Source organism: Anas acuta, chromosome Z, assembly GCF_963932015.1.
Source record: "Anas acuta chromosome Z, bAnaAcu1.1, whole genome shotgun sequence".
In the NCBI taxonomy this organism is placed as follows: domain Eukaryota; kingdom Metazoa; phylum Chordata; class Aves; order Anseriformes; family Anatidae; genus Anas; species Anas acuta.
This window is the reverse complement of record NC_089017.1, coordinates 49,180,960-49,198,063: the sequence shown is the minus strand read 5'-3', so window position 1 is coordinate 49,198,063 and position 17,104 is coordinate 49,180,960. Positions and strand designations below refer to the sequence as shown.

Sequence of the window (17,104 nt, the reverse complement as noted above, 5' to 3'; positions counted from 1 at the left end):
AATTACAGAAGTCTTAAATATCTTCAAAGAACTGGAAATTTTTCATGGTTTTTTTGGGAGGGACATGGACATTTCTAAATACTGCAGAGAATCCTACTGCCTACAGATGAAAATTTCAAAACCAATGGGAGCATGTAATATCCCCGTACAAAAAATGGGGAGTAAGAATTAATGGCAGTCATCCAGAGACAGAAGGACTCACACTTAAATAGAACAGGGACTGCATATTCCACTGCTGTGTGACATACTGCCTCCAGAAACAAATATCAAACCCCAGAATTCACCATTTCCCTGTTGCCGGATAGCAAAGGGACGAGCTATTCCTGCATATTTCTTACTGCCCCACTGAGGACCACTGATGCAAGGGGATGCTATTCTTCTGCTACCAAGGCTTTAAGCACACTATGACTCTTCTGCTTTCGTATTCATAAAGCAATATGGAGGGGGAGTGTGAAACCAGCTGTAGTGGAGTTCAGCTGTGTGTCACGGTCAAACCACCACAATTGCCTTTAGAATTTGGATACTGCGCAGTAAATAAACTTGGGATTACACACAGTAAGGGATGGCAGAGGTGAAATACTGAACATTTGCCTATTAAGCGAACAGTCCTGCTCCTTGTGTGCAATGGGAGAGATGAGGTTCCTAGTCGTATAAACAGTACAGCATCATGCCACTAAGCACTGTGTCATGATCTCCACACAGCACCCAGAAGGGTCAGTCACATTTGTAGAGGCAACTTTAATTCTTTCAGCCTTTGAATTTTCCTGTTTGCAGTATTTCCACACTTCTCATACAAATATCATGTTCAGCTTGGAGGACAGAAGTCCTTTTCAATGTAACTAAACTTTGGTTTTGTTCTCCATGGCGCATAAGGCTGGTCAAAGCCAAGCTAGGCCACACTTCCACCTTTTGCTCGGAGAACTGTGCATATAAAAGCTACTGAAGCAGTTCATGCTCCGTCTCAAGTATGGCCTAAAATCAAACCTAAATTCTGTCCTGAAGCCAAGCCATTTGGACAGAGGATCACACTCAGATCCTTTCTCATTAAAACCCACCACTGTGAGAATAGCCTTGAGCTCTTGCTCCCTTTCAGCATGTACTCAGCAGTGTTTATTCTCCAGACCAACAGTAAGGTTTCAGGAAGCCATACTACAGGCATTGTCTCACTACCATCCAAGACAGGTAGAGTGTTAATTACAGAGCATGTCCTAGAGCACTCTCAGGCCTGAGTTCCACCACAGGGGTGGTAACAATTAATTATGTAAATGAGTAATCAGAGGTCATTACAATGAAGTAATGAATTGAAAGCAATCAAAGTAAGTAACAAATGAAATGGCTTTCACAGCCAAAGTATGCAAGTACATAATATAAACAAGGCTGTCTGTTTATGGAAGGGAGTATTCAGCCCAAGAGTACTTGAAATGAGACGGCTGCTCCAGCATGGCAAGCTGATGGTACTGGTGTGAGGCTCTGAGCATGCTAAAAGGGATATTAGCTATGCAGAGCACCACCACCTGGGCACTGGCCCATCAGGCACAGGAGCATCAAATGGCCCATGAAAGCTCTGCCTGTGGCAATCAGGTGTGGCACCTCTTCCCAACAACATTTGCAGAAGGGTCCAGAAGATATGTGAAGCAGGTAATGCTGAGTTCAGCCCTATATCAGACCAGAAAGCAAGCTCCATACACAGGCATTAGGGTACGAGGCAGCTGGAGTATACAGTTATGTTCTTCGCACTCTTTCAGTCAATTTTCATTTCATGTGCTAAGCTTTAATATTGGGTAGGAGCTGGCAGACAACTGGTTCAAAAAAAAATCAAAATGTCATATCTAAATGTCACCCCTAAAAATTATTTCCAGATTAAAATGTTTTGTATTTTTTATGAAAAAAAAAAAAAAAAAGCTTGGCTGTTGCATAATCCATTCTTCCCTTCCCCTAAATCATTCTTGTGCCTAGCTACCATGGTGGGTTGAGGTCATATGTAATATCAATTTCACAGACTGGATTAAAAACCTGAAGTTATCTGAAGCATATCTACTTTTTTGTCACATTTCCTTTCAAGTTCTGCCATGGTTCCCACATCTTTCTGAAGCCATAAAAGAGAGATTGTATTCATCACACCTGTTGAAGTACCAAGGCAGAAAGATGAAATCAGCAAGAAGAACCTTTCTGTCAGCATCACCTAGAGCACTATTAACTGATTCATGAAGCCATTACTCCCTGATCTGTGCCTGGGACATGTTGCAGCCACACATGGTCTTTGTGGCTGCGTGGTTATAGCCTAGGACCCATATTTTCAAATTTTTCTTCTGCATAAATAAACTGTTCATAATCAATCACTCAGCTCAATTGCTCATTTCCCACTACTTTGTATAAGAATGGTGCAAATATCAGCAGAGAGATCTACAATACTTAAAATTTCTTGAATTTAATTCATTCCTGCTGGCAACATCTTCTGTTGTCTACCACAGAGAAGCTGTGTTTTAGTTTTCTACTCCTCAATATTTCTGTTTTTGCTGGAGTTGGTGAAGTTATAAAAGTTGTTTCTAAATGAACAAGTAAGGGAGGAAATGAACCAATTATTTCCTCTATTCTTTCAACATTCTTTTCACAGTTCTAGCCACCAGCTCACACTTGGAGACAAAGACTTGCATATCATCAAGTCCATCTCTTTGTCAGGACAAAGCAATCTTTCTCTTTCACAGATCACTAAAACAAAAACACACAGAACAAAAAAATCCCAAACCCAAACTGCTCCTCTCTGCAGCTTTATCTGTCTTTTCTGATTCTGCAGAAAACATCTTCCTCTTTCAAAGTTCATACTACCTGGGATTATCCCGTGAGAAAGAAAACCATAGGCAATAATGGAGCTCCTGTGTTTTCACAACCCAGGTATCCTCCCCTGTTATTAATCTCAAGAGTAGCCCACCACATCACTAGAAAAGCTGCAATCCAGAGCTCTAACTGACGTTAACATTCCTTCAAGGATCCTCGTTAACTCTCTCTGCAGAGCCAACCATTTGCCACACAAAACAATACTGCCTAGGAGTCAACAAATTTCCAAGAGACTTCCCCACCTAGTAGCCAGCCTAACTCAGCAAAGCCTAAATTGCTGAGAATATCACAAGGCAATCCCCATTGGCTGGACTTTTCAGCCATCTCAGGCTGTCTGGCAACCTATTCTTGAATGTGTGAATTATGGTCTAGGTCACCTCTGATTTGTAACACAGAATAACTAAGATGTCTTAAATGCTGTCACTACAGTTTACCGAACATCAAGGAAAATGCAGTTCTCATCCATCTTGGTGAACAATCTAGTGGTATAGCAGAATGGACAGTGAGCAGTGAGACAAAGGTATTAGCATGCCTTTTTTAAAGGCCCTAAAAATAAAAACATTTTCATGCCCGCCTGCATCCCAGAAATTCATCACACTTGTTTTTCTTAATGCATAATTCACACCCATGTCATTGCTTATAAACACTCACAGAGCACATTAAGCACACACTGCACACATATTTATACTAAAATATTACACTACAGACATACACAGTCACATATATATTCACATTACAAAACCAAAACATTTTGACCAGGTAGAAGTTCTAAGTCTGTCTGCCTTGTAACTAACACCCTCTCTTTAATGACCATATGAATACCTTTTCTGTCAGAATCACAGCCCAACATTTGCCTTTAAGTTCTATCTCTTCTTAGAAGCTTCCACCCCCAATTCCTTATTTGCAGAATAATGCTGGATAACTCTTTCCAAGATGCACTATGCCACCAGAACAATCCATCCTACCCATGCTTCTGTCCTGAATTACAAGACTTGTGTCAGAGTTTCAGCCCAGTGTTGATAGAGTTTTTTTTACTCACTGTCATTATCAACTCTGTGGTGAGACTTGAAGCTTTCTCACAGATATGTTTGTAGGTAAGCTGCACAGTGGTAGGCACAACACGAGATCAAGGCTTCCGTGTTATTTTAATTTCCAAGTTATCTGAGCTTTAGAACAATATTCAGTTTTTCTAAAGAGAATTCTGAGCTGGTCTTGCGGGTGAGGCAGCAAAACTGTCTTCTATGTGAACACGTAGATCCCTAAAAGCTAATGCATGGTATCAATGGATTCAGCTATCTTAGATTAAGCTATTTCTCTAGTAAAGGTTTGTTTCATGTATTTCTTTTCAATCTCATCTTGAATCCTCATCATTATTTGTTTTCTTTTCACACTAAACTGTAATATTGCAGGAATCAACCATTAACTTCAGTAAAAGAAGAGATAGATTCCCAATGGTTAAGATCCTCAGATACGCCTGTCTTTTCTCAAATGATTCCCTAGTGGGTAGCAGAAGCATGAATATGAAAAGTAAAGTAGATTGGTCCCATTTCAACCATCAACACAAATAAAGCCTCTAAAGGAATACATTGAACAGTAAATACTTATACACTATCTCTCAGAAACACAGTGAATGATGACACTTCTCATAAATGACAAAAGCAAGCTTGGAGAGCACACGCATAGGGATAGAGAAGCCTGTAACATTCAAAATAAAGTGAGTATTGAATAGACGATAAGAAAACCAGACAGTTTTCTCCCCTCATCTTCACTCCCTATTTCACCACCGCAGTGCTTCGCAGTGTGGGAGGTGTGTTTAACCAGGGACAGACCTCCAGGGACAGTGCACAAGATTAGAAAGTTCATTGTGGCAAGGTAATTACCTGGCTTTACCCAGGTGCTAAGAGAACTGGTTGCAAATCAGCTGAAAATAGCAGTTCTCCACTGAGCATTAAAAGTCACCCAGAGTGTGCTGAAAGACAGATCCTACCTTGTCTCGGATCCCTTGTCTCATAACTTCTCTTTCAGCCTCCATCTTGGCATATTTGGCTTTCCTCTCCTCCTCTTCTTGTCTGAGGGCTTCCTGTCGTTCCTCTTCTTTCTTGGCAGCATCAGGGTCTTTCTCCTCATCCCCACCCAGCATCTTCCCCATGTCTTTGGTAGCCCCTAGAAAAAAGCATAAGAGAAAGCCCTGTAAAAATGCAGAAAAACCATCATGATGCCATCTCCCTCTGCCTCCCCACACTCAGGAACTCCTTCAACTCCCTCTGCATCTGGAAAGGTTTCTCCCACATTTTAGAGGAGGCAAACTGACCACGGTGGGCAAAGGACCCAACCTGTCCTCGGTGGTTACCTGGCACGTGTGAGCAGCACAGTAGCAAGAAGAACAGACACTATCTGTAGACATGAATGATGGAAACACAATTGGCTTGCAGTCCTGAAGGGGGCAAGCTGCCATCCACACAGTGGTTTCACTCCCTCAGCTAAGTTAAGTGAACGAAGGTTCATAGAGTCATAGAATCATAGCATCAACTCGCTGATGACAGAAATTACACATCCTGTGACAGGTAGAAGCCCACACCACCAGCAAACATTTGTTGTTGATACTTCTAGGCTCTTACTATGTATCACTATGAAGCAGCACTTCTGCATGTCTCTCATCTAACCTCAGACAGCACTGCCTCTAATGCTTAACGTGCAAGTGGGATCCTGGCTCTGCCTGGTTCTCTTTCTTTCCCCTGTATACAGCAGGAGGAAGAATTAGTGCCAAATTCTCAGAATTATAGAATTAGTACAGAATTAGTCCCAAATTCTCAGCCCCTGTATGTTCCTGAGACAGCATTTTGTTATTGTGGACAGCCTTTGCACAGCCACACAAGTGGAGAGACTTCTTGCATGCCCCTCCGTCCCCACAGAGCTGCACACAGGCCATTCACCCTGTGTTTCAGAGATACTTCTATTGACTCAGGCAATCATCCAGCTAGGGAAGAAGGCGGTGGCTGGAGAAATGGGGAGCCCATTTGCTGTGATGCTTCATCATAAGGGCACTGCAAAGCTGCAGCAGGATCAAGCCTGTTTATGTGGATGAAGAGAAGATGCATATCCTTTGAGAGTTGTGTTGAACTTTGCCTGGGGCAGGAAAGCACTCTGCACATTTACTACTAAATGCACCTTCACCCTGGAGGAAGGTTATTCCAGGGTGAAGGTAGCTGGTTACTGTCCTTACTTCCTGCATCAGGGAAGCCTCAGGTTGGTTCTTTGCTGGCTGAGATTTAGCTGAGTTAATCTGGGATGACCTTGAAACACATATCCACTTGCACCTACATGCACACATGTAGCCTCTCCTGTCTCACCATTGTGAAGCTATCTGGCCTTTTCAAAGGCTTAGGCTGGAAAGAGACACTGACAAAATCCTTTCAAATAATTGTTTGCTGGCTTTCATAAAGGCTAAGTGAGGGGAAGAGGTTTTCACAATCCCTTGTCTCTCCCTTGTAAGTTACTCTTTAAACGTGTCAACAACTCTCAGACACAAAAGAAAAAATAAAATACAGTTGAAATATTTATACTCACTTGCTACTATCAGCCTTCTCCTAATGAATATTCTGCCTCCTCCACTTAAGGGTAAGAGTAATACAGGAATCATACAATCATAGAATATCCTGAGTTGGAAGGGACCCACAAGAATCACTGAGTACAACTCCTGGGTCACCAGAGGACCACCCAGACTCCAGAATTTTGATAGAAAATTCACTTATCCCAGCTGATGATTCTTTTTCTGGGAGGCAAGAAAGGCCAGCTGAAACTGCAAGCAAAATTTGTTAGAATTTGACAGAAAGAGGAATGGCAATGCAGCTTTGTTGGGTCATTCATCCCTTTAAGAGGGGCACCGCTAAACAGCTTTTCTGTGTATAAAACACTGATGACCAATTAATTTCTGGATTCCCCTCAACAAACATTTCTGCTGATTATCCCACTCCTTTGGGTTCAACAATCTATCAGGTTTATCTCTTTTTAGCTTCCCTCCAATTAGAGCTACCCAGATAGTGTCATATGCTAGTTACTTACGGACCAGAATTCAGCAGCAGAAAGAGATGATTTATTTTTCTCTAAGCACTGATTCCAGGCTATCATTAAGTTATAATGTCAGCTCAGCTCATCATATAAGGAACAAAATTGCATAGACTTCTTTTTCTTTTATCTCTTAGACAAGACGAAGATTTTGAATATGTTAAGCATTTGATTTTACAGCCACTCAGAACACGAGACACCTACAAGAACGGCAATACAGTTCCAGGATCCTCACAGGCTCTTAAATCACCCCAGAATTCAAAGGCACCTTCTAAATGGGTGGAATGCTGCATTGTGGTACTGTTGCTAACTAATTGGAAGGAAATGTATTTTGAGAAGCAAAATTTTACTCTACATTTTAATTCCAATATCTTGTGTTACTTTTGGTGTAGAACCCCCGCCCCACCCCCCCCCCTTTTTTTTTTTTTTTTGTCTCCTTTATCCTCCTAAACTTTGGGCTTTGCTGGAATACAGCTTCTGTTTTAAGCTGTTGAGCAGTGAATGCTCCAGAGAATTCACTCGTGTACCAGCTGAGATGCTGCAATCACAGTCACAAGCTAGAAGAAAGAGAAGTTCTGTCCTCATGCCTTCTTCTGAAGTTTCCAACAAGACATGGGGGAAGGAAACACCAAATCTGTTAAATAGTAAGCTTTGGACTTCTTGCCTTTTTTCACATCCCAACCATAACATCCACCTTGACATAAAGAAAAGACAGAGAATGCCAAAGTGATCTCTAATCAGTGTAGAGCTTCAAATCAACACAATATCCAACATCCCTAGTTAAGCGCACAAGAAGAATCCAGAAATGGCCAAACTCCAGGACAGCTTTTTGATCCTGACTTCTTAAAGGAAGTAAAACAAGGGCAAACGTTTCTGGCTCTACTGAACAATGCATCCTTGCAGCAAAGAAGGTCAGCAGCCTTCTGGGCTGCATTAGGAAGAATGTTGCCAGAAGATTGAAGAAGCTCATCCTTCCCCTCTGCTCAGCCCTGGTGAGACCTTATCTGGAGCTTATCTGGAGCTTATCTGGAGTACAAGAGAGAGACAGAGTTCCTGGAGTGAGCCAGCAAAGGGCCATTAGGATGATTAAGTGATTGCAGCATCTCTCCTACAATGAGAGGCTGAGAGCTCAGACTGTTCAGACTGGAGGAGAGAAGGTTCAGGGGCTCAAGGGGTGTCTCAGTACTATGCGTAAATACCTGATGAAAGGGAATGAAGAAGGAGCTAGGCTCTACTCAGTGATGATCAGTGACAAGACAAGAGGCAAGATACAATACACAAATACAGGGGTTTCCATTTTAACAAGGGAAAAAAAAAAAATGGGTGCACAAAGAGGCTGTGGAGTCTCTCATTCTAGAGATGTTCAAAATCTCACGGGCCAGAGCCCTGACCAGCCTGATCTAAGAGACCTTATTTGAGAAGGGGATTGCATTAGACAATCTCTGTGGGTCCCTGCCAACCTCAGTTATTCAGTGATTCTGTAAGACCTTGCAAGTAAGTGGTTTAAATGGTAAATGAAAGTGAATTTTGCACAGACAAGGGTGAAAAGTGCATACCTAAACTGATCCTGCATCTTAACTGATAGAAATGAAATTCTTAAACTTCATGACCTCAGTCACAGGAGCACCATCTCCTTAGGCCCTTCGATTGTTCACTGACATTAATCAAGCCTTCACAGAGAAAACATGAACTCAGTAAATCAACTTGCGTAAGTTGTGGTGCTCAATTTGTTGCATGTTCAAAAAGAAAATTAAAGAAAAAAAAGTCCTAAATGTTGACATGAAAGAATACTTTCTGCAAAAACTGCATGAAACAGGATTTCTAAGGATGACTTACAGAGAAAGAGATTAATATGAACAACTTGGGTATCCTTAATTATGCAAAGGATGATGGAAATCTTAGCATGCCATTGCTTCAGGTAAGGTAATTAAGTCACATCAGCAGAATTTCTTTTCCACAAAGCTCATTTCATAATGCAGATAAATAGCACCCCATGCCTGTCTTTTAAGAGGGCTGCATATGTGTGTGCTTAGATCCCAGAGGATGTCACAGAAGTTCCCCTTCTAAATCACAGGTGTCAGAAGCAGCAATGAGAGGGTTACTTGAAACAGCTATGCCCTGAGGAAATTCTGCAGGTGAAAACTTCTGTACATAGGCCAGAAAAAGTAGCCTTAAAAATACATTTCTCTCTTTAACATTCAATAACTATTCTGAAAATATCCTCCCAGTCAGAACTGTACACTTTGAAAAGAATAAAAGATGGCAACTCATTTAGCCCTGCCTTACACAACAGGAAGCTCATGAGCTGGCTGTTTTGGTGCTATTTGTAGCTGAACCATATTTAGACTGAGCAGACAGGACAACTGATACCTCAGTTTCTAAATCACAGCATGGTTTTTATGCCATCATCCAAACATCTGCAGCTAATCACACTGGAGCAGGAATGGGTCAGTCCCTTTTGCAGAAACACTTCAGAACCCCAGAACTAAGAACATATTAGTGATATCACTGGGGAGAGACCTTATTCATCAAGGCCAGAGTGCATGTACCAGTTTACGTATACAAGTACAGAAGTCTTGTATAGAACGGTATACAGAGGTCTTGTATAGAATGGCATACAAGAAGTCTTCTCCCATTTTATTTATTGTTAAGGCTCATAAAAAAAGGAGAATTTATTGTTAAGAAAAAAGCCTTGTAGCAAAAAAAAAAAAAAAGGGAGAATTTATTGTTAAGAAAAAAGCCTTGTAGCAAACACTATGGGACTCAGAAGTCAAGATACTTAATCACTAATTTGGCAGGAAGGTCTGGACTGGCATATATCTGAAGACTTCATTAAACAAAGTACTTTCATATGCAAATTTTTTTTATTGCAATGTGAATCATATCCAAAGGAATGGGATCTTGTCCAAGTGTTCTGGCCAAACCCCTTATATGCTACAGAAATACCTGCAAATTACTCCCTCTGGCTGCTACAACACAAACTTTATCTTCTGTTGCAGTCAAAACACACACCAGTAGGTGAGATTCTTTTAGACAAAATATAAGTTGTGCCTCTGTTTTCCCATGCCACCATTTAAATATGACACTGTATCTCCACCCTGTTTACCTTCCTCCAGTGAATTCATTACGTATGCTAGTGTAAAATGAACTAGATTGGCTGAGAGAGTGGCTATCATTACTAGGGTGAAATCCAGCTCCCAACAGGGATGGCTAAGTTCAAGTTTCTGCTCAGAGATATTCCCACATGTGCAGACTATCTGACTTCATGTTACAGCAAATGGAAGCCCATTATGCTCTTTGGTTTCCTCTATCTTTCACTTCATACGAGTGAGGCTTCCCAAAAAGCCTGAATTACAGACAAGCACATGGAGACCAAAGTTGCATCAGGCTGCAGGAAAAGCACACAACCACTTTTGGTGAGCCTAGCTACCTACTTCCCGATACCTCATGTAGACTCCTTGGCCTGTGTGTCTTACTCTGCATGCTGCATATTCACCTACTCTGATCTAGTAAACAGATGACTTATCTGTTTACTAGATAAGATAAGATGACTTATCTGTTTACTGGTGAGTTTTTGAGAATTGGTGAGTATCATTACAAATTAGGAAGAAATTCTTCACTATGAGAGTGATGAGGCACGGGAACAGGTTGCCTAGAGATGTTGTGGCTGCCCCATTCCTTGAAATGTTCAAGGCCAGGTTGAATAAGGCTTTGAACAACCTGGTCTGGTGGGAAGTGTCCCTGCCCATGGCAGGGGGGTTGGAACCAGGTGATCTTCAAGGTCCCTTCCAACCCAAGCTAATCTATGATTCTATGATCTAATCAACAAATTGAGATCCAGATTTACATATACGTCTTGGTTTGGAGACAATCGGAGTATAAACCCAAAACTAGTTTACAGGAGGAGAAGGCAATAAGGACACTGGGTGAACTGAGCTTTTCAGGATCTCTGTACAGGCAGATCTTCTGTGCTCCCTTCTGGGTTCTCTTCCAAGACTTATAATATGTGTATTATGAGCTTTTCAGACATAACTTGCTACAACCCCCTTCATCAGCCTCTTCAGCTATAAAGAAGAAATTAAATTACAATCTCCCTCCAGGCTTATGTTTTTCAGAAGCACACATTGTAAGGCAGCTCCTACTTACTCACTTTTTTTGCATCCACTTCGTCCAGGTGATGCCCATTTCAATGCAGTGTTTCGTACAACCCAACAGAAAGTTATCAAAGTTGCCACGAAAAACAGAGATTACAAAATATATAATCCAAAATGACTGTATTCAGCCTTACAGAAAGCCTGGTCATTCTGTCCTATTGACAGAAAGGGGTGAAAGCAGAGAGGGGCTTGGCACATAGGGATCCAGGCTGTCACACTTGTTTCAGAAGCACAGATCTTCCTCATACCATTGTAGTATAAGAGAGTAGCCAAGAAAGATTTTTTTTTTTTTTTTTTTGCCTGTTCCTACATCAACCTGTTGTACTTTGAAAGCACAAAAAGTAGTCCTATCTCTGCTCTTGATCCATTTGGGAGTAGAACAAAACAATGATTTTTAGAAATGTTTTGAAACAAACCAGTACAGCTCCCTGCTCACTGTAGAAAGCTGTTTCCTTGCAAATATTTGCACATCCCGTCAGTGACAAGAACAAAGATTTCTCTTATATCTGTCTCCTACTTCGTCAGTTGGGAGATAGAGGTGCAGGATCTTTTCTTTCTGCTGTTTTATTAGCCATCAGATACTATTTTCCAGAAGAAAAAAAAAAAAAAAAAAGGTAAACAACACACCAATTCTTACAGCTGAAGAAAGATTGACTCTCTCCTATTAAAACGTCAATAAAAATGTAACAGCCCTTCAGGTGGGTATCACACGCTTTTCAAAAATAGTACTTGTGTGAACAAAATACTGTGTGTAAACATTAGTACTGAATAGCTCCAAAGGAACCATCACAATTTATCAATTAACTAATACACCTACTGAAACACATTACTGATTCCTCTTTTGTAAACAAACAAATGATGCCAAGTTCGCTTAAGGAGTTCACTTGAGAAATTATAACATCTCTGAAAAGGCCATTTTCTGTTCTTTTTGGTACAGTGGGGATCTCTGGTAAGAATCATTATGATTGTATTAAGTGAAGAAATTCTTAATGAATTTTAAACCTCAAAGCAGAAATGGAGCTCCTCCTCTGTTCACTCTTCCAGATCTACTCAGTTGAAGTCTTACACAACTGAGAAAGAGCATGTCAATCTCTGCTTCTGCTCCCTGGGCCAAGCTATGGTCTTAGGTTTATTTCTGGGTCAGTGAAATGCTTACCCATTTCAGTGTTAAGTTTTCTGAAACATCACAGAAAAATAAATTTGGAAGGATCCCAATGAGGTCTGTCTGAACACATAAAGTGAGGAGCTATGGATCATGAGTACTCTCAAAGTTATCCAAATGGCCATGAGTATGGAGTCAAAAAGGAGCACTCAAAGCTTCAGATTACTTTGTTTATAAGGTATGGATTTGTTTTTTGATTTTGTTCTCTCCCTCCCTGCCCCAGTGATTATATCCTTTCAACTAAATGAGAATACAAAGCACCAGTCTGGTCTACCCCTTGTCCCAAGGACCAGACTGATCTATGGTATTCCTGCCAGCCCTCTATCTGACCTGCTATCAAAGGGCTGCAAAAGCAGCAAAGCAGCGAATAAGGCTGCAGTCAACAGGTAGCTGGCTCTGCACTGCTCACCACACTGCAGTATAATCTTGGTCTTCTGCTTTCAGTCTTCTTTCATTCTACCTCCCTCTTCATTTTCCATGTTATTGTTCTGCCTGTGATTTTCTCAGCACCTGTAGTAATTCCTTTTCCTCAGACTGGTGGGACTGACTGATTCCCTTCTGCTTTCTGAGTGTTTATACTGGGATCCAAAATAGTCCCTAATAACAACTGACCAGGAAAGACATAAACTGAGGATATCCAGCATCTAGAATAAATGCTTCCCTGAAGCCCATATCCAACATACAGGTGCCAAGACAGACAGAAGAAAAGGTGAGAAGCTACTCACAGAACCATCACTGTGACTAGATAGATACTAGGGGATCATTTGGGGGATCAAGGCGTCAAGGTGATCATGTATACAATATCTATTATGCAGACTCCCTGGTCTGTGTTCAGGCTGTAACACAAAAAAAACTCTGCAACTTTGCCAGTGCCTTCTTCAGAAAACGATCCTGTCCCCCACTCACACAGGCAGATTTTTGCTCTGAATGTCCATGTTCACCCAGAGAAGATGGTATTTTACGTTCTCTAAGAAATTTTGCTTCAGCCATTCTGCAAGGTCTGCTTTCTCTGTCTGTGGCACTTTACTTCAGTCTTTCTTTCCTTCTCCCTTTAACCTCCTAGCTAAACTGCATTGCTCGGAGGTCTTCTTATTGGAAAACAATCTTGTAAGTTTAGCAAACTCTTTAGAATGGTACCTGAAACATTTAAGGGTGTTTGGAGGTATTTGGAACTCCAGCTACTTGGAGACAAATGTTACTTCTCACCACTGTGGGCATGCTTGATTTCCCATGCACACACCAAGGCAGATTTTAAAAGCTAATGTTGAAGGCCTTTTTCATACTTGACACAAATCCACACGGAGGTACACAGAATTTTCCAGGAATGATTTTTCTAGCATTTTCCTGGTGTTCACCCTGTAGATCTTCAGCCCAAAACTGAACAAGACAGACAACGTGAACAGTATATAACAACCTTTCTACTTTGCAAGCTGCTGGACAGTCTTTTTCACAGATAAAATAAAGCAGTCGTTTTAGGGCAAGACCTCACTCACCAGCCTATATATTCAGCCTAATTGTTTTGGCTAAAATCTTAGCTTTTTTTTTTTCCTTCTGAGAAGTCTCCATCTCCACACGGTAGTAGTTTCCTGTGTGGAGCAGAGTAGAGTACAGTAGAGCTGTGTAGAGCACAGTACTTGCACGCAAACCAACAACTAATCCCAATGGCACTCACGCATTTGTACAACAAATGGATGTTATAAATCTCCCTTCCTTTTTCTCTTTCTAGCTCCCAAATATCAATCCATATATCTAAGAGATATTTTTTTTCCAGTTATTAGATGATTTATTCATTTGCACTACCGTTAGGTCCTTTTAATTCTGCTCTAACAAGAATAAAAATAAAAATAAAAAAATCTCTTTCAGTAAATCTAAGCAATGTATATGGAGAAATAATTTTCAGGTGACATTGGTCAGATCTACTGTTAAACCTACAGTGAACTATTTTGGATATACAGAGCACTCTCCTCCTTTTTCTTCCTTCCTTTTCCTTCCTTCCTTCCTTCCTTCCTTCCTTCCTTCCTTCCTTCCTCCCTCCCTCCCTCCCTTCCTTCCTCTCTTCCTCTCTTTCTTTCTTTCTTCCTCTCTTTCTTTCTTTCTTTCTTTCTTTCTTTCTTTCTTTCTTTCTTTCTTTCTTTCTTTCTTTCTTTCTTTCTTTCTTTCTTTCTTTCTCTTTCTTTCTTCTTTCTTTCTTTCTTTCTTTCTTTCTTTCTTTCTTTCTTTCTTTCTTTCTTTCTTTCTTTCTTTCTCTCTTCTCTTCTCTTCTCTTCTCTTCTCTTCTCTTCTCTTCTCTTCTCTTCTCTTCTCTTCTCTTCTCTTCTCTTCTCTTCTCTTCTCTTCTCTTCTCTTCTCTTCTCTTCTCTTCTCTTCTCTTCTCTTCTCTTTCTTTTCTTTTCTTTTCTTTTCTTTTCTTTTCTTTTCTTTTCTTTTCTTTTCTTTTCTTTTCTTTTCTTTTCTTTTCTTTTCTTTTCTTTTCTTTTCTTTTCTTTTCTTTTCTTTTCTTTTCTTTTCTTCTTTTCTTTTCTTTTCTTTTCTTTTCTTTTCTTTTCTTTCATAGCCAATCACAATTTCCATTTCATGACAACTAGAGGCAGCCACTGGGCTAATATTCATCAGTTATTCAGAATGACTTGATAGGGGTGTTTCCATACTGAAGCAAGCACTGAATTTTACAATCAAATTGTGAAATATGTCAAACACTGTTGATGGCCTGTCAGTGTTATCTCATTTGTATGCATCAGAGTCAGTGTTCTTCTTACCTCTTTTTGTGCTGTGTACATTTGATTTAGCAAACTTAATGCCTCTGAGCAGTGAAATTTTCACCTCAGTTGATTCGTTAGGCTGCAATCCTCCTCTGCTGTAAAAAATAAGCACGCTTCCTAGCTGTAATAGTTTATATTCCCTGGTGGAATTTCATTCATTCTCTTTTTACTCTGTGGCCTCTCATGAAGTCTACAAGGCAGCATGAACAATTATGTTCTGATACATAAATGTCTTGTATGCCAAATGGCTATTAATGTCGTAAGATGACACCATTTCATTTCGGGAACTACGAGATGGTGCTACATGCTCAGATGACTGAGACAAATGTAGAACGCAACTGTGGGAAGAGAGAAGCTGTGGGAAGATTACCACCTTCCTTTGAACTGGGGGTAAAGTTTTTGCAGCAGAAAGAAACCTTAAGGTTGGGAGAGGCCTCTTGATTCAGTCTGCTGCAGTTTGATTTTGAAAGGATAAAAAAAATCGAGGTTTCACACATAGACACATCTCACATTCTAAAGGAGATGAGTTTCTTTTTCATCTGAGTGCATCTTTCTGCAACACTCAAACCAGGATGAAGCTCTTTTGCTATTGTCTTTGTAGGCACACAAGCCCTTAGAAAAGGATGACCATTACCTCAGTCACTGGTATAAGTACTATTCCTACTGACTGCAGGTAGACTGGCTGGAAAACCACTGAGTGCACCCAGCAAGACCTAATGAAGATTTGACAAGAAAACCTGCTCAAAGGATAAAGACTTTCTGTGACCCTTTGAATGTAACTTATACTCCAGCATCATTACAAAAGGCTTTATTGGACTGTGCAAAAGTGTTTACAGAGCACACCTTCACCTCCAACCCAGTCAATACACAGAAACATCTAATGATGTACATCAAAAACTCAATGTACACAGAACCATATGTACTGACCAGGCTGCCCCAGAAAGATGCTCTGTGTTGCTAAGGTAGCTCATCACTTTATTGTCACAGATCTCTCCAAAGATAAAAGGCTTCCACTCCTGCATAATTTATGCAGATACTAATAAAATAAAAAGATATACCAAAGGAGACCTCTGCCTTCCACATTCCAAACTGATGCCTGTGCCCACTGGTGAAGAAAATGTCATGGGCCTTCAGTTCTATTGGGTTTATGTGGAAAAGTTTTAGTGGCAGGGAGCCTTCAGAGGTGGCATCTGCGAGAAGAGCCCAGCAGCTGCCCCATGTCAGAGCAGAGCCAGCTCCAGATGGCTCCAAAAAGGACCTGCTGCTGGCCAGAGCTGAGCCAGGGAGTGCTGCTGGGTGGGCTTCGGGGGAGCAGATGTAAGGAAGGGGGGAAAATACTGCTGTGCAACAGCAGCCGAGAGAGAGAGAGGATTGTGAAAGCGTGAGAGAAGCAGCCCTGCAGCTCCCAAGAGAAGGGCCGCAGGAGGGCAGGAGGTGCTGCAGGCAGGCAGCAGCAGTTCCCCTGCGGGCTGTGCAGGGAGAGGCCCCTGGTGGAGCAGGCTGTCCCCCTGCAGCCCATGGGTCCCCCATGGAGCAGATCTCCACGCTGCAGCCCCCCCATGGGTGGAGGAGCCCCCGCTGGAGCAGGTGGATGTGGCCTGGAGGAGGCTGCGGCCCATGGAGAGCCCCCGCAGGAGCAGGCCCCGGGCCGGAGCTGCAGCCCGTGGAGAGGAGCCCACGTGGAGCAGGGGGTCTGGGGGGAGCTGCCCTCACCCGTGGGGGACCCGTGCTGGAGCAGTTTGCTCCTGGGGGATGGATGGATGGACCCCGTGGGACGGAGCCGCGTGGGAGCAGTGCTTGAAGAGCTGCTGCCTGTGGGCAGCCCCCGCAGGCTCAGTTGGGGAAGGACGGCATCCATGGGAGGGACCCCACGGGGAGCAGGGGCAGAGAGGGACCGAGAGGGAGCGGCGGAGACAAAGCATCAGGGACTGACCACAGCACCTATTCCCCATTCTCCTGCACTGCCTGGGGGGAGGAGGGTGCATGGCAGGGAGGGGTTTCTAGTTTGCTTTTAGTTTCTCACTGCTCTAGTCTGCTAGTAATAGGCAATAAGTTATTTTTAATCTCCCTATGCCAAGTCTGTTTTTCCCCTGACAATAATTGGTCAGTGATCTCCCTTTCCTAATCTC

General features: G+C 41.9%; 1 protein-coding gene across 1 annotated transcript in view; it reads right to left on the bottom strand.

Moving 5' to 3' along the window:
- The window catches only part of CPLX1 (complexin 1), a 124,241-nt gene that overhangs the window by 44,127 nt on the left and 63,010 nt on the right, over window positions 1–17,104 (bottom strand). Inside the window, exon 3 of the mRNA XM_068667331.1 lies at window positions 4,823–4,998. Within this exon, the coding sequence (XP_068523432.1) occupies window positions 4,823–4,998 (176 nt within the window). The remainder of the gene's footprint in view (window positions 1–4,822; window positions 4,999–17,104) is intronic.